Source organism: Salvelinus sp. IW2-2015, linkage group LG4q.2 (assembly GCF_002910315.2).
Source record: "Salvelinus sp. IW2-2015 linkage group LG4q.2, ASM291031v2, whole genome shotgun sequence".
Taxonomy (NCBI): Eukaryota; Metazoa; Chordata; class Actinopteri; order Salmoniformes; family Salmonidae; genus Salvelinus; species Salvelinus sp. IW2-2015.
Genome location: NC_036843.1, coordinates 15,515,222 through 15,534,091, shown reverse-complemented (window position 1 = coordinate 15,534,091; position 18,870 = coordinate 15,515,222). Strand labels below are relative to the sequence as shown.

The 18,870-nt window shown below is 44.7% G+C and overlaps 1 protein-coding gene across 1 annotated transcript in view; it reads right to left on the bottom strand.

The window, feature by feature from the left end:
- The window catches only part of LOC111962988 (phospholipase DDHD1-like), a 38,507-nt gene that overhangs the window by 11,038 nt on the left and 8,599 nt on the right, over positions 1 to 18,870 (bottom strand). Inside the window, 5 exon segments of the mRNA XM_070443275.1 lie at positions 6,938 to 6,950; positions 7,368 to 7,500; positions 7,502 to 7,517; positions 7,735 to 7,780; positions 7,782 to 7,852. Coding sequence (XP_070299376.1) covers positions 6,938 to 6,950; positions 7,368 to 7,500; positions 7,502 to 7,517; positions 7,735 to 7,780; positions 7,782 to 7,852 — 279 coding nt within the window.

Sequence of the window (18,870 nt, the reverse complement as noted above, 5' to 3'; positions counted from 1 at the left end):
GGAGAGGTGAGGAGAGGTATGGAAGGAGAGGTATTGAAGGAGAGGTGAGAGGAGAGGTATGGAAGGAGAGGTATGGAAGGAGAGGTGAGGAGAGGTATGGAAGGAGAGGTATGGATAGAGGGGGAGGAAGAGAGAAGATGGTGGTAGGTCGAGAGAGAGATAGAAAGGAAGAGTGTTGTCAATTGAAAGTGTTTGAGTGGTGTGTGACATACTAGAGCGAACCAAGCCTTTAAAAGATAAAGGAGAGAGAGAAGAGAGCTGGCTACATGAGGCTGGTCTTTTCTCTAGGCTTGATGGAAGGCCAATAGCCTAATCCCAGCAGTGTAGAGAATGAGTTTTAGAGTGAGCTGGCCTGACTTGGTCTACTTTAGCTACCTGCTTAATGACCCTAAGCTCCCGGCGGAGGGAGAGACAGAACGTTCTGTGTTACTCAGGTCATTGTGTTATTCCAGAACCTGCGGTAATATATACAGCTCGAGAGCTATGAGTAGGTCTCATCTGTCTGGGTACCTAGAATAGGCCTTACACAGTAGTAATAACACAGGAATACTCAGAATACTGCAGGTACAGTTTAATACATTACATGACCAAATGTATGTGGACACTTGTTCATCGAACATCTCATTCCAAAATCATGGGCATTAATATGGGCATTAATTGTTGCAGGGACTTGCTTCCTTTCAGCCACAAGCATTAGTGAGGTCGGGCACTGATGTTGGACGATTAGGTCTGGCTCGCAGTCTGTGTTCCAATTCATCCTAAAGGTGTTCAATGGGGTTGAGGTCAGGGCTCTGTGCAGGCCAGTCAAGTTCTTCCACAGCAATCTCGACAAACCATTTCTGTATGGACCTCGCTTTGTACACAGGGGCATTGTCATGCTGAAACAGGAAAGGGCTTTCCCCAAACTGTTGCCACAAAGTTGGAAGCACAGAATCGTCTACAATGTCATTGTATGCTGTAGTGTTAAGATTTCCCTTCACTGGAACTAAGGGGCCTAGCCTGCACCATGAAAAACAGCCCCTTACTGTTATTCCTCCTCCACCAAACTTCACAGTTGGCACTATGCAGTCGGGCAGGTAGCGTGCTCCTGCCATCCGCCAAACCCAGATTCGTCCTTCGGACTGCCAGATGGTGACGTGTGATTCAGCACTCCAGAGAACATGTTTCCACTGCTCCAGAGTTCAATGGCGGCGAGCTTTACACCACTCCAGCCAATGCTTGGCATTGCACATGGTGATCTTAGGCTTGTGTGCGGCTGCTCGGCCATGGTAACCCATTTCATGAAGCTCCAAACGAACAGTTCTTGTGCTGACGTTGCTTTAACCATATCTACATGTACATACTACCTCAATCAGCCCGACTAAATGTAGCCTCGCTACTGTTATTTTTCACTGTCTTTTTACTGTCGTTTTTTATTTCTTTACTTACCTATTGTTCACCTAATACCTTTTTTGCACTGTTGGTTAGAGCCTGTACGTAAGCGTTTCACTGTTGTATTCAGCGCACGTGACAAATAAACTTTGATTTGATTTCCAGAGGCAGTTTGGAACTCAGTTTGGAGCAGACGGCATGATTTTTACGTGTTCTGTGATCTTGTGTGGCCTACCACTTCGCAGCTGAGCCGTTGTTGCTCCTAGACGTTTCCACTTCACAATAACAGCACTTACAGTTGACCGGGGCAGCTCTAGCAGGGCAGAAATTTGACAAACTGACTTGTTGGAGGTAGCTTCCTATGACGGTGCCACGTTGATAGTCACTGAGCTCTTCAGTACGGGCCACTCTACTGCCAATGTTTGCCTATGGAGATTGCATGGCTGTGTGCTCAATTTTATACACCTGTCAGCAAAAGGTATGGCTGAAATAGCCGAATCAACTCATTTGAATGGATGTCCACATACTTCTGGCCATGTAGTGTATGTATTAGCTATGTATCGGTTCACCAAACCCACGGTTCGGTACGTATTGAGGTTTTGGGGGGGGTCACGGTTCGTCGTACTTATTTAGTTTTGGGGGGGTCACGGTCGGTACTATTGAGGTTTTGGGGAGTCACGGTTCGGTACGTGTTTGAGGTTTTGGGGGGGTAGACGTTCGTACTATTGAGTTTTGGGGGGTCGCGGTCGGTACGTGTTGAGGTTTGGGGGGGGGTCACGGTTTCGTTTCATAACAGGCTGGAAAAATTAAATGGCATTCACAATATTCAGCATTCACAATGTTCCTTGCATTGTCTGTTGTGACTGGAGCATTATGTTGGGCCTCAAGTTTACACTCTAATGCTGCGTCTGCGACCATGTGGGAGGTGGGAGGTCGTAAATATCAGTTAGGCGCATTCATGTGATTTGAACTTGTTGAGAAACGCTGATTGGCTAATGGCCAACAAGTTGTTTCAACCACAAACTAGAAGTACAGATATCATGCTTGTAAACAAATTACAGACTTAAAAAAATACATTCATAGATTGCTTTTTATAAATAATGTTTTGTTGTTGCATTTAACTGTCGAAAAAGCTGTTAGAGGCCATTTCCTTAGTAGGTGATGTCAGAGGTCAGCATGTGGAAGAAGTGGGTGATAGAGGAGTTTCCCACTAGTTTTAACCAGTTTGAGGCCTGTTCAAGTGGATTATTCCTAGTCGTATGTGGTAAATTCCCACTTTCCACTTGGTTACGAACGCACCATGACACTGCCTCCTTCAGTGCCAGATGCGGACTCTCATAAAGGGGGTGTGTCTGTGGCACGGTACATCTCCCACTCCGGGAAATGTGACGGGCTGTCACTGTTAAATAAGCGCAACACAGGGTGCATTGGCCAATTAATTAAAAACTTTGACTTTGGTTTGCTTAGAATAGAGCTGGTACTACCTGTTTGCTGAAATGGGTGCAAGAGGGAAGTTCATATCGTGTTTTAAGCACTTTCACAAGGTGCTAAAACCCCCTATTCTCAGCATTCGAGAATGGGCGCATATCCGCAGCTATAAACCAAAGACGGTAAAAAATATAAAACATAGCCTACCTATCGCTCTTGTAATTTCTTTGGCCCGGTAAGAATCAGCTGCCAAGGGCTGCTTGAATGCAGAGGGGAGACAATGTGTTGTTTCTTTGAGTTTCCGTCTTACTCTGATGGTTGGAATACTGGGGTCATGACGTAAATGGGTCAACATGTTTGAGGTGCTGGCAGCTGCATAGTCTATTCTCGTTGAGTAACATACTATTAAAAAGGAAAAATGTTGGTATTTGTTTCATTAGTCCATTGTTGACATGGCCTCAAAATGTTTTGCTTGTGAGTAATCACGTTTTCAGGATACTGTATGTAACTTTCAAAATACAGAAATCATCCCTGTATGATGCTGCGTTTTACATCATATACGCGGCATCATTTGATGCAAACAGCATCATATGGGGATGATTACTGTATTTTGAAAGTTACATATCTTGAAAATGGGATTGCTAACAAGCAAAACATTTTGGGACCATGTTAAATGTGCAACCAGAGGGGAAAAAATAAAATTAAAAAATAACTCTGGACCACCTTTACTCTACACACAGAGATGCATACAAAGCTCTCCCTAGCCCTCCATTTGGTAAATCTGACCTCCTGAATTCTGCTTAGAAGCAAAAATTAAAGCAGGAAGCAACAGTGACTTGATCAATAAAAAAGTGGTCAGTTGAAGCAGATGCTAAGCTAAAAGGAATGTTTTGCTAGCACAGACTGGGATATGTTCCCGGGTTTCCTCCGATGGCATTGAGGAGTACACCACATCAGTCACTGGCTTCATCAATACGTACATCGATGACATCGCCCCCACAGTGACCGTACATACATACCCCAACCAGAAGCCATGGGTTACAGGCAACATCCGCACTGAGCTAAAGGCTAGAGCTGCCACTTTCAAGGAGCGGGACCAGAACCCGGAAGCTTATAAGAAATCCTGCTATGCCCTTCGACGAACCGTCAATACAGGACTAAGATTGAATCGTCCTACACCGGCTCTGACGCTCGTCTGATGTGGCAGGACTTGCAAACCATTACAGACTACAAAGAGAAGCACAACCGAGAGCTGCCCAGTGACACGAGCCTACCAGACGAGCTAAACTACAATGCTCACTTCGAGGCAAATAACACAAACATGCATGAGAGCACCAGCTGTTCTGGAAGAATGTGTGATCGCGCTCTCCACAGCCGATGTGAGTAAGACCTTTAAACAGGTCAACATTCACAAAGCCGCAGGGCAAGATGGATTATCAGGATGTGTATTGCGAGCATGCACTGACCAACTGGCAAGTGTCTTCACTGACATTTTCAATCTCTCCCTGTCCGAGTCTGTAATAACATGTTTTAAGCAGATCCCCATAGTCCCTGCGCCCAAGAACACTAAGGTAACATGCCTAAATGACAACCGACCCGTAGCACTCACGTCTGTAGCCATGAAGTGCTTTGAAAGGCTGGTCATGGCTCAAATCAACACCATTATCCCAGAAACCCTAGACCCACTCCAATTAGCATACCGCCCCAACAGATCCACAGATGATGCCATCTCTATTGCACTCCACACTGCCCTTTCCCACCTGGACAAAAGGAACACCTATGTGAGAATGCTGTTCATGGACTACAGCTAAGCGTTCAACACCATAGTGCCCACAAACATCATCAATACTTTAAGGACCCTGGGACTAAACATCTCCCTCTGAAACTGGATCCTGGACTTCCTGACGGACCGCCCCCCCAGGTGGTAAGGATAGGTAACAACACATCCACCACGCTGATCCTCAACACAGAGGCCCCTCAGGGGTGCATGCTCAGTCCCCTCCTGTACTCCTTGTTCACTCATGACTGCATGGCTAGGCACGACTCCAACACCATCATTAAGTTTGCCGATGACACAAAAGTGGTAGGCCTGATCACCAACAACGACGAGACAGCCTATAGGGCGGAGGTCAGAGACCTGGCCGCGTGGTGCCCTGACAACAACCTCTCCCTCAACGTGATCAAGACAAAGGAGATGATTGTGGACTACAGGAAAAAGAGGACTGAGCACGCCCCCATTCTCATCGACGGGGCTGCAGTAGAGCAGGTTGTGAGCTTCAAGTTCCTTGGTGTCCACATCACCAACAAACTAACATGGTTCAAGCACACCAAGACAGTCGTGAAGAGGGCACTGAAAATATTTGGCATGGGTCCTCAGATCCTCAAAAGGTTCTACAGCTGCACCATCGAGAGCATCCTGACTGGCTGCATCACTGCCTGATATGGCAACTGCTCGGCCTTCGACCGTAAGGCACTACAGAGGGTAGTGGGTACAGCCCAGCACATCACTGGGGCAAAGCTTCCTGCCATCCAGGACCTCTATACCAGGCGGTGTCAGAGGAAGGCCCTAAAAATTGTCAGAGACTCCAGCCACCCTAGTCATAGACTGTTCTCTCTGCTACCGAACGGCAAGCGGTACCAGAGTGCAAAGTCTAAGTCCAAGAGGCATCTAAACAGCTTCTAACCCCAAACCATAAGACTACTGAACATCTAATCAAATGGATACCGAGACCCATTTGCATTACCCCCCTTTTACACCGCTGCTACTCTGTTGTTATCATCAATGCATAGTCACTTTAATAACTCTACCTACATGTACATATTACCTCAATTACCGACTAACCGGTGCCCCAGCACATTGACTCTGTATCGGTACCCCCCTGTATGTAGTCTCGCTACTGTTATTTAACTACTGCTCATTGATGACATGTTACATTTACTTCTTATTTTTAATCCTTATTTAAAACTGCATTGTTGGTTAGGGGCTCTTCAAGTGCAGTCGCAAAAAACATTAAGCGCTATGATGAAACTGGTGCTCATAAGGACCGCCACAGGAATGGAAGTCCCAGATTTACCTTTGCTGCAGAGGATAAGTTCATTAGAGTGACCAGCCTCAGAAATTGCAGGCCAAATAAATGCTTCAGAGTTCAAGTAAAAGACACATCTCAACATCAACTGTTCAGAGGAGACTGTGTGAATCAGGCCTTCATGGTCGAATTGCTGCAAAGTCGTCACTAATAAAAGGACACCAATAAGAAGAAGAGACTTGCTTGGGCCAAAAAACACAAGCAATGGAAATTAGAACGGGGGAAATGTGTCCTTTGGTCTGGAGTCCAATTTGGAGATTTTTGGTTCCAACCGCCATGTCTTTGTGAGATGCGGTGTGGGTGAACGGATGATCTCTGCATGTGTATTTTCCACAGTAAAGCACGGAGGAGGAGGTGTTATGGTGCTTTGCTGGTGACATGGTCTGAGATTTATTTAGAATTCAAGGCACATTTAACCAGCATGGCTACCACAGCATTCTGCAGCGACACACCATCCCATCTGGTTTGGGCTTAGTGGGACTATCATTTGTTTTTCTACAGGACACTGACCCAACACACCACCAGGCTATGTAAGGGCTATTTTACCAAGAAGGAGAGTGCTGGAGTGCTGCATCAGATGACGTGGCCTCCACAATCCCCCCGACCTCAACCAAACTGAGATGGTTTGGGATGAGTCGGACCACAGAGTGAAGGAAAAGCAGCCATCAAGTGCTCAGCATGTGGTAACTCCTTCAAGACTGTTGGAAAAGCATTCCAGGTAGAGCTGGATGAGAGAATGCCAAGAGTGTGCAAAGCTGTCATCAAGATAAAGGGTGGCAACTTTGAAGACTCAAATATAAAATATACTTTGATTTGTTTAACACTTTTTTGTTTACTAAATTCAGCAAAAAAATAAAAGTCCTCTCACTGTCAACTGCGTTTATTTTCAGCAAACTTAACATGTGTAAATATTTGTATGAACATAAGATTCAACATCTGAGACATAAACTGAACAAGTTCCACAGACATGTGACCAACAGAAATTGAATAATATGTCCCTGAACAAAGGGGGGAGGGGTCAAAATCAAAAGTAACAGTCAGTATCTGGGTACCCTGGGCATCTTTCTTTTGGTGTTTTTCAGAGTCAGTAGTAGTTTTCATAACTGTGACCTTAATTGCCTACCGTCTGTAAGCTGTTAGTGTCTCAACAACCTTTCCACAGATGCATGTTCATTAATTGTTTATGGTTCATTGAACAAGCATGGAAACAGTGTTGAAACCCTTTACAATGAAGATCTGTGAGGTTATTTGGATTTTTACGAATTATCTTTGAAAGACAGGGTCCTGAAAAAGGGACGTTTCTTTTTTTTGACTTTACATGAATCCATATACATTTTAATGAGGCTATAACTTAACAAAATGTGGAAAAAGTCAAGGGGTCTGAATACTTTCTGAATGCACTGTATTTGGAAAGTATTTAGACCACTTGACTTTTTCCGGGGACAGACAGAGACAGAGACAGACACACACACACGAGTGCACTCACATGCCAGTGTTCTTGACGATGCGCCCCGTGTCCATCATCTGTCCAATGCCGTGGACCACGAAGACAATGTGTGTGGTCTGGGGGGGTTTGTCCTCCAGTGAGGCCTCCTCCATGTCTCCCCGGGGGAGCAGTACCACTGCTGGAGGCTGGGGGCTGGCGTGGGAAGGGAAATGGTCAGGAAAATCAGAGGCTCCCAACAGTAGGTGATTGCATATTGTCCAGATTTTGCCCAACAAACGCTTGTTTGTTGATGAATGTTTCCCTAATTGCCTTGAATCATAATTACCAGTTTACTGGTATTGGGGTGGGGAAGGGGGGTAGGGGGTGCAACAGAAGAGTGGTCAGTCAGCAGTGACCTCTAACCTTTGGAGAAGCCCAGTTTCTGGGTGACGGTGCGGGCGATCTTTCTTGGAGGCGGTGGTATTGCTGTAGAGGTAGACCTCGTCCACGTGGGTACGACTCAACTTCAGACTATGGACAGCTGCAGAGGGAGGGAGGGCAGAATAGTGGAAGGAAAGAGGGAGGATTGGGGAAAGGAGGGAATGATGGAGGAACGAGAGAGAGGTAGGAAGGGATGGAGAAAGAGGGAAGCATGCGAGGAAGAGGGAATGAGAAGAGAGAGCAAGCAGAAAAAGGAGGTGGGGAAAGATGAACGAATGACGGGGGAGAGAGAAAATACACTCATCAAAAGGGTGATTACAAACTCCTAATTTTGCATTCAACTCAACAAGGAGAAAGTTTGGTCTAGTCTAGCGGTCGATCAAATAAAGACTAGTGCGTTGGTCTGCAGAGAGTTACTAGAGAACCAGAAAACAACATATTGAAGAAGCACACAGGTTCACAGAGTCTGCATATTTAAACTATTACCCGCCCATGAGGCTTGAGTGTCATTGACTGTGTACAATAGACAATGTGAGATACTACAGTACCACACAAGTCCCCAGTGGGGCTCCATGGTAGGCCCAATCTCCGATGTGGATGGGCTACACTGAGGCTGTGCAGAACATATCCTTGACAGAGGACTATATTAGATTCCAGCCTTGTTATCTTAGTGGGCACACAACAACAGGGCAAGTAAGAGTGGAAATATGGCATTTATAGTCTAAACGGAGCGGAATTGGAAACGGTTAGCTGAAAACAAGAAAGATGAACTAAACCAGTTGACTGGGGTGAGCCGGTCACATTGAGGTTTGAATGACACTTCAGACAATGTACAGTACGTGAAGTCACCGGACCGAACCCTGTGGTGCTCACAGCCAATCAGGAGGGATTAGAAGGGCAGTGTTAAAGAGTCCAAGGCAAAGGGAGGAGGAGAGGTGGACATTAGGGGGACTTTCCCAGTGACCTGTACTTGTTTAGGCCTCATCCTTGATGTGTCCTCTCCGGGAAGAGAAAGACAGAGAAAGAGGATAAAATAAGCAAGAGAAATGTGAAACATCAAAGCTTCCTCTGTTTGAATTTCTTCTGTGACTGCCACCTTTACATTGTGTCCGGCTGGGAAGGCGAGACAGAGAGAGAAAGAGGGAAAGAAAAAGAGAAAGACAGAGAGAGAAATAAAGAGACAGAGAGAGACACAGACAGAGTGTGAATGACGAGGGGGGGCACTTAGCATGAGTGTCACGCCGGTATCACTGCCTCTCCAGAGCGTTCGCTTCCTCAGATCTTGTCCAGATAGCTCGTTAGTGCTCAGCAAACACTTAGCAGGTGTTCAGCAAACTCAACTAATGCACAGTCAGCTCCGTGCGATCTACAGAGCAGGGGTGACCGAAGCCTGAAATCACCTCTTCTTCCTCTTCTCCATCCTACCACCTCCTAATAGGAGGCATCTGAGGATAGAGTTCCAGAACCAGAAGGGGGACTAGAAGTGTTTCTGTGACAGTCACACGGTGGAGGAGTAAAGCAGGACCTTCCAGTTGTAATTTCATCCGCGTGGTGAGGACTGAGGAACAGTCATGGGTACTCCGGATGATCAGTTTCCATTCAGGGCCACTCCTGATGAGGGGAAAGTGATTCAGATCCAAAATGACAATGGAATGACAAGCAGAGGCTCAGGAGTTAACCAATGAAGAAGCTGTGTTATAGGTAGTAGTTTCCAGGTAACCCATCAGGGATAAGAGAGGAGGTATGTGTAGAAGGGATGAAACTGAATCCCAAACAAGCATCTTTTGACAAAGTAAAAAGAAAAATCAATCCAGTCGATGGTCACGAGAATCGATTGCATTGGAAAACCTGAGGGTAAAGATATTTCAGCATTGCAAAACTTTGCACCAGGTTAGAGTAGCACATTTTCATTTGAAATCACTTGGAATAACAAGCATGCTTCACAACAAGTATCACACCAAGGTTGGGAGCAATTCCACTTTCTAATTGATATGGAATTGACAAACGTGGTGGCGGCGGCGGGCGGCAGGGATATAATGATCTGGGGTGTACTGTAGGGAAAGACAGAACCTTACCACTTAGCCTACACCTACTGAGTCCATTGTAAAACAGGATGTCTTTAGGAGGCAGGAGGTACTCAGTAGGACCCATTAGCCAGCCATCATATAAATAAGTCATGGCTGACTGGATGGGGAATGGAAAAGGTGCTCATGTTGCCAAATGAGATGGGAAATGAGAATGACTGAGCCTCCTAGAGACCGCATCCTGTTTTACAATGCAGCCCAGACCAGGGCAAAGCACACCAGAGGATCTAGCAGTCAAACACAGAGAGGTTAAGAAGTTTACATGGGAGGCTTCCCAACTACGCCCCGGAGAGCCAGGGAGGGAGAGGGAAAAGAAGAAAGAGTTGTATATAGATTTAGAGACAGTGTGAGAGACCAACAGCTAGAACTAGAGTGAGAGAGAATGACAGTAAGAAAGAGAGCGAGAAAGACAGGCTGTTTGTACCCGAGGTAGGGAATTATGCCACTAAACTAGTGCAAAAGTGGTGTTAAAATGGTGCTATTGTTAGGATGCTACTCTACTCTCAGCACTGTACTGTCTACTTTAATTGGCATGGGAGAGTTACAGTTTGACAATATTATGCACATGGCCTAACTATGGCCTGCCAAACATCTTAGCTATGTTCCTAGCCTTGTAGAGCCACATAGGGAGTACACTACTCTGTGTTAGTTCACTACGGTTGCGTTCATTAGGAACAAAAATAGCAGAGAACATTTTGTGCCAACTGAATGCAACCCATGTCTTTCCAGGTTACCGGACTGTAACTTACTGCATGTGGATACTGGGGCTAGTTTAACTGAACTCTGCAGACAGTGCAGAGACTCTTATTGCCAGCGATAGAGGAGCAGTTATTCCATCCATTAAGGCAATGTTGGACCTTAGAGTGCAGACTGCAGTCTATGGGGGCCCGAATGGCGACTCTGTTGCCTCTAAATTAGAGTTTTGTTCATTGTCTGTGATCACACCGCTACAGGGAAGGAGAGGCGGAGAAGGGGAGGATTTTTGGAGAGACAGCTTATTAAGCTCAGATCCATAGTTTTCCTATGTGGATTTAGAGAGCCTAGAAGGATGTTACTAGCTAACTGACGCTCCACCTACTTAGCTCTACCTCCACTAACAGACAGACCGGAGCAAGATCCTCCTATAGTCCAGAAAGCAGCTGCAGCAGTAACTGTGACAAACTCTGCGTCACAGAAAGGGGGAAGTTCTAGCGACTAAGCCCAGTTTAAAGTAAAGGAGTGAGGAGGAGTCTAATCTAGATCCAATTCTTCTAGAGCCGGTTGGGATGTCTAACTGGGCTTTGAACGCAGATCTAGTTCAATCGAAACCTAAGATCTAGAGGGAGGATGGAGTATAGCAGATATGTAGGAGATAAAAAAGGCTGGCGTTACAGTACCTGAGCAGCGCATCTACAAAAGAAAATGTATAATACCGCCACACAACAATATTACAACATTTAGTTGTAGCATTCGGCTGATATCCACTCCATTTGAAAAGAAAGGGGAGCTAGAAAGGGGGCAGGTGGGAGAGAACTAACAACCAAGAGACAGTGAGTGATGGACATGACGATGGTGTTTTGTCAGGAAGGGCTACCAACTGCCATCACTGTGACACTGGGGGCATTTGTCAAGCAGCGCTGCTATCAGGTAACCACGCTGGGTTTTGTGTGTACAGTACATTAGCTGTTGGGTTAGCAGCTAAAAATGTTTTTTATTAGGAAATATTTTAGAACCAAATAGCCTAACCATTAATACATTTTTTGTTGAATTTCATTAGCTTGGTTCAAATTATAGGCAAAGTTGTTCATTTGAATAAAACCTGTTCTTACTGTATGTCTACACATAGTTCTTCATTGTTGTGACATAATTAACATGGCAATATTCGCTGTTAGACACAATCTTGAGTTGAAAGTGACCATTGAAACCCAACTGCAGCGCTACTTGACACATGCCAGAGTGTAACGTTCGTTGTCGGAATGAGACCAAAGCGCAGCGTGGAAAGTGTTCATAATTTAATGTTCACAAAAACACTCAAACAAAAGGAGAAAACGAAAGCGCACAGTTCTGTCAGGGAAACAACCTATACAGAAAACAACACCCCACAAAACCCAAATGGAAAATTACAACTTATATATGATCCCCAACCACACACACACGGCAAAACAACAAAGAAATAGAAAACATAGATTTTCCCACCCGAATCACAACCTGACCTAACCAAACACAGAGAAGACGGGGTAACACTTGAATCATACTCAACATGTACAAACTTTATTATTGTTTTACTGTCTTCTGGCTACTCAGTGTGGACTACATTACAATGGGCTGTAATGAACAGATATGTTTTTAAATCTTTTATACTAAACAGATAATTACTGTTTGCCTTATACCAAATGGCTGGTCAATGGAGGCTGCGTGAAAATGATATACAACATAACATATTAAGAGTGATACAGGGATATATTGTCATACAGTACTTTTAGCTAGCTCTCCAACATTCATTTTTGTATTCATTAGGGATCCCCATTAGCTGTTGCCATGGCAGTAGCTACACATTAAGGCACTTACATTACACATAAAACAGTACATCATAACATTATTACACCACTGCGCATCTACAAAAGAAAATGTATAATACCGCCACACAACAATATTACAATGTACATGTGTGTAAGTATGCATGTCTGTACCCTGGTGTCTCTTCACAGTGCCCGCTGTTCCATAAGATGTTTATTTTTATATTTTTATCTGATTCTACTGCTTGCATCGGCTACCTGATGTGGAATAGAGTTCCATGTAGTCATGGCTCTATGTAGCACTGTGCGCCTCCCATAGTCTGTTCTGGACTTGGGGACTGTGAAGAGACCTCGGGTGGCATGTCTTGTGGGGTATCTTGTCAGACAGGTCAGGTACAAATTGCAAAACAACTTTCTTACATCAACTTTAAAGTATGCACCTGATTTTTTTGGGAAGAGTTAAAGGAAAAAGCCAGACTTAACAGCTTAATATTTCAAGAGGAATTCATAATTATCTCAAAGTGAGTGGGCTTCCTACAGAGAGCAGTTTCTTAGAACTAGCCTGTCTTACAGCTTTCTTTTTCCTTTGCTCATGTTTTCCCCAAAAAAACAGATTCTCTTCCAGGCGGACTGAGGAGCTAAATGATTTAAGTGTCAGAAAGACTTCAGGGAAGGATATCCATTACTCAGAAAAAATAAGAGAAACATTTCTGAGAACCCTAAAGGAAGTTGCCCTCTAATATTTACTAAAAGGAAAGCAACGGCTCTCTCCCTCTCCCACACACACTGGCCATAAAGTAACTCCTCATCTCTCTCTCTCTCTCGCTCTCTCACACAACACTCAGTAAACCAACTCTGCTCCCTCTCTCACACACACTCCTTTCCCTAACATTACATATGTTGATTTCCCACACAATAACAACCTGACGACTGCTATCAAGTAACCAGGGTTTCATCCAGAGACATAACCTCCCGTTAGACCAGTGTGTCAGACTTGCTGTCATCATATAGCCTGTCCGTAATCAGGGGATAGCCCCGAGAGTCAGTCCTGACCAGTGCAGTGACAAGGACATTGGGACTCAGTCCGAAACCCGTTCTAAAAGCACCAGTCACCCCTGTCACGCTGATTCATATCACATGACCTAGGCCTCGGCCTCACCCTGCAGCAGAGTTCTGTTTGTGGACCCTACTGTTGGAAGGGAGTAAGCTGCCTGAGCTGACTGAGCTGGAGGCTGGGTTTGTGTTTAAGGACAGTTAGTCAACACAAGGGTGTTCATATTAAACCTGAGCTGGGAGCTCAGCTGGTCATAAAGGTATGCTGCTGTGCTGTGAAGGCTTTCATATTTCACAATTACTCACAGCTATAAATAGGTCAATCAAGACTACCCAGATGCAAGCAAGTTGTCAAGGGTGAGTTGTGTTTGGGTAATAGAAAGACTTCAGAATGTCAGTGTATTAGAATATAAAATAGTCTCAAGCAGTCAAGCAGGATACCTATGGATACAGATAGGGTATTGAGAATATAGGGCTATAATTATTCCATTTGAGCAAAAGTTAGGACAGAGAGATCAGAGTTGCAAATGACAGCAGTGCTTTCCTCAGCTGGGGGGTGGGGGGGACCTGCTGATTGGGCCATTGTCAGGACAGGTAGGGAGAGAGGAATAGAGAGAGCGAGCACTGTACTACCATATGGCCACCCATATGTCCACCCACCTGAGGGTCTGGTGACAGACACATGAATCAGCTGCTCCATCTGGGACCACATCAATACAACAGTTTCACAATATGCTTTATATCCTGCTTATGATTAATACTAACACAGCATTAATACATCTGACTTATTTTCTGAACTGAAGATGGCTTGCGTGCCCTATCAGAGGCTATGCTTGGGTTCAGGGGTTCAATGCTGTACATTTCTGGATGTTGACAGTTGCAGATGATATGACAGTGCTACGAAGTACAAGAGATTGCATTTTGACGTGGCCTGCTCGGAGCTTGGTCTGGCCTAAATCTGGAATGTAGGTCCATTGGTGGAGTGGATTTCTCGGTTTGAGCCAGAGCACAATAAACATCAAATGGAATGGCATTCCAAATGACATATTAGATTAGAGCTCGTCTGCTCCGCTTGGAGCTTTGGATTTAATCGTCCAGGGGGAAGAGCAGCACTGCAGCAGCAACACTGCAAATGTACCGCACTTTAATGAAACTATGTTTGACAAATTGAGTCTGACATACTTATGATTACATTTTGTATAGTTTATTTTGAATGGTAGCCCTTCTAGTTATTGAATGCGTAGCAAATATGTATGGTCAATGTACATGTCATAGTGTGCCATGATGATTGTCCTGTGGTGTAGGCTAGAGCTGTGACATAACATTATGTGGTGTTATGACCTGTGTGTGTTGACACATGACCCTTTGCTTTGCTGTGGCCCTCCATGAGCCTGACAGACTGGAATACTCCCCACCGTCATGAGCCCTGGCCCAGCCCCTAGCCGGCCCACAGGCAAATAGCTCTCCTGCCTCAAACACACCCGCATGATACTCTCACATAGGCTTTACACACAGTCCCTTCACACACTCACATTTCTCTGTTGCCATCATCAGCAGCCACTCCAAAAACACATGCAGGCAGATAGCCACAGTACACACACATCCTCACTATATTGTTCCATACACAGCACAGTGAGCACACCATCTCCCTTAGTGACACACAGGCAGGGCATGTTTAAACAGGTCTTCCAAATCCTGAGAGGGGAGCTATCAGGGGCCATCTTGCTATTAACACCCTGCTCCATAGTTGGTGAAATCACAGTGAGAGGGTCAGCCTCAATGGGACTTCTCTCTGGAGGTGCCATTTCAGTCACACTGGCGCCAACTGACGGTTTCTGTACAACAAATATTGTCAGTGATACTTTGTACATCATTTTCTTTTTTTTCCCTCTTTTTTTTCCCTCAAGCCAGACTGGCAAGTACTGACTCTATATCATGTGACCTAGCCTATCGCCAGCTTCAGTAGCTGCTGAAATCATCATTAAACCCTCCACAGTACAGCTGCCATGCGGGTCGCCATCTGTGGCCACTGTCAATTGATCATGGCTAGGAGGGATCCAGCTTTTGTCAAATTAACATCAGATTTGACTTTTCATAGCAGGTTAGGAGAATTAGGTTAAGGTTAGGAAAAGGGTTAGGCTTAGCTAAAATAAAATAAAAATCTAACTTTTGACATTCATTTGACAACAGCTGGGTCCCTTTCTAGCCATGACCCTGTCAATGTTCCTCCTCAAATTAGGCAGCGATGGCAGCCATTAACTTCAAAGAAAGTGGCAAACTGTCACTGTCACCCTTGGCCTAAGAAGCCTGATGAGGAATGAGGAACCTTTCAATGTATTTTCCCCCTCCATTTTTAATAACAATGAACAGTGGCTGAATATCTCTATGAAGTGACATGCCATTCCACATCCTCTCCCCCTGTTTGACTGAGACAGCAGCAGCAGCAGTAACCTAGGGCAGGAGAGGACTCCACTCACACAGGTCATCCTGCCTGTATTATGATTAACCCATGCCTACATAACATGCCTGCGAAGCATGCCCCACCATATGCTTTCTGCTCCATTCGTCTGAGATGGCTGCTGGGGCTTCAGGGCCAGAGACGCAGGGAGGGAAACGGGGAGGAGAAGGGAGAGGAATGTTGAGAGAAAGAGGGAAAGGGGGAAGAGTTAGAGAGAAAGAGGGGGGAGGAAGGGTGAGAGAGAAAGACAGAGTTTGGAGGGAGAATGATGGGAAGAGGAGTGAAGGAGAGAGAAAGAGGGGGAGAACGAGAGAGTACTGCAGTATTTTCAAAGCACAGCTTGCTCTGTGTTGTGTACTGTGCTAAAGTGGCTCAAGGTGCTTTACAACAGTGTGTGAAGCCCGGAGTGTTTGCATTAAAAGGAAGCACACTAAAATGCGGCACAAACGGATGATAATGAATATTAAGATGTAAGGCATTTAAGATGCAAGCATTATTTAGTATATATCAGCATGAACACTAATAACAAGATTTTCACTCTTCAATAATCTTCAGTGTAGCATAGCAAAAACTAAGAGAAGTTCAGTAAGCTATAATAGACTTCACTACACAGGGTATTAAACGGCTTTTTCAGAATGTGTCAACAGTTTGATGTGTCAATCTTGAGAAGAGTGAATCCTCGTATGAATGAATCCATTAACTGATTTGGTGAAGTGATAGGACAGAACAGAGTAGTGTCGTATTCTCTCAGAAGAGGTGACTCAGAACGGAAAGGATGTGGAATGTGCTTCCAGAGGGGGATTTGGAAAGGACTGGGTTGTTGGTAGTTACGTGAAGGTGACACAACCCTTGGCATAACCCTGGAACCCATTTCAAACACTCAGTCTGTGATTTGATTAGGATGTGTGTCCTCTGTGCGTGTGTAGATTGCTGTAAGGCAGGGGTGTCAAAGTCAAATGGACGGAGGGCCAAATAAAAAATTTAGCTACAAGCCGAGGGCCGGACTGTTCGAATGTTCATTGAAAAAATTTTAAATGACGCATATAGTCTAGTGAACCTAATTGAACCTACTGAAAACCTAACAAATATATTCCAATATGATCAGATAAATAAAGCAATATTTTCTTATGGCTCTGTCAGTAATCTTTAATTTTCAACAGACACAAAAGACAAATTTCCTTTATATAAAAATCCCCATAACATGAACATTAAATGAAAGAAACCGGTATTCAAGGCACCATCAGTAGCCTATATTTTCTATTTTAGCAAAAGTGGGCTAAATTTACTTCAAAGAAAAAAACAATAATAGCATTTTTCTTATTCATCCACTCACTGAAAATATTTTTAAAATATAATTGGATTGAAATACAATAAAAATAAAGTGCAAAAATCTATTAATCAAAAACAACACTTTGTTTAAGGAGAAGTAACATGCAGTGAAAACAAATATTAAACTTTAACTTTAAACTTGAACTGAGTAAAAACTCTAAATATGTGATTGCACAGTAATGTTCACTTGTTTGAGGTTGAGGGTGATACTTGGTGGTGTCCCATCTTTTCCACAAGTTCATCAATGTTCGGGGTAAGGCTCTGAGCTGAGGAAATCCTCAGAATTGAGTGGAGGTGTTCAGCAGTAAGTCGACTTCTGTGTGATGTTTTGTTCAGGTTCATCAAAGAAAACAGTTGTTCACACAGGTATGTGCGCCAAACATAGACAACGTTTGAAGCGCCTGGATGCGCAGCTGGGGCATTGTGTCGGGGAGGAAACGGGCGAACTCCGCAGCACCCACTGCGCATATTTTGCCCTCAGTGCATCATTGCATTGGAGGTCAATCAACTCCATTTGGAGGTTTGGTGGTGAGCTTTCCACGTCAACAGCAAATGGGTTACCGAGCAGTTCCAACCTGCTTTTTTGTGCTTCAAAGTCAGCAAATCGGCGTCGAAAGTCAGCGGCAAGCATACCTATTTTTCAGCCAACTGTGCGCTCGGGAACGCACTGGTAGAGAGCTTCTCTTTCATGGTCTGGCAGCTGGGAAAGTGGCTCAAATTTCTTTCCGCATCTGCGTCTCCCACGAGTCAGTTTGGTTTTAAATGCCTTCACTGTACTGTACATATCAGAGATGACATGATCCCGACCCTGCAGCTGCAAGTTCATTGCATTCAGATGACTCGTAATGTCACACAGAAAAGCCATTTCACACAGAAACATTTCGTCTCGGAGTTGTGTTGTGTCTTTCCCTTTGCTGTCCAAGAACAGACAAATCTCCTCACGAAGCCGAAACATCTTTGAAGCACCTTTCCCTGCTTAGCCATCGCACCTCTGTGTGATAAGGCAAATCACCATGCTCCGTTTCTAACTCCGTCAGAAATGCCTTGAACTGGCGGTGATTCAAACCTTTGGCTCTGATAAAGTTAACTGTGCGCGTGATGATGCTCATTACATGCTCCATTTTCAAGGCTTTACCGACAACGCTTCCTGGTGTATGATACAATGATAAGCTGTCAGCTCACCTGTCGCGTTTTCCTCTTGCATCTTTTCCCGTATCTTCGCACACAGGTCCGCCTCCGTGTCCACAATGCAGGTGCTGCCGTCGGTTGTCAAACCCACGAGTTTTTCCCAAGGCAGCTCCATCTCATTTACACATCTTGACACCTCTTCATACAAATCATGCCCGTAGTTGTGCCATGCATAGGACGTAAAGCCAAAAACTCCTCTGTCACGCTTAGGCTGGAGTCCACTCCGCGGATGAAAATTGACAACTGGGCAATGTCAGAAATGTCGGTGCTCTCATCACACAGCCAAGGAATATGCAATGAAATCTTTTCCCTTTTTCACAAGCTGCTCTTTTAGATTGATGGACCAACTGGTCTACTCTCTCGGCAATGGTGTTCTGCTCAGACTCACATTTAAAAAGAGTTTGCCTTTTTTTGGCAAAAACTTCGTCACAAAACTTTATCATGCAGTTTTTGATGAAACCGCCCTCCGTAAATGGCCGGGCTGATTTAGCGTAACTCTTCTGGGGCCAAA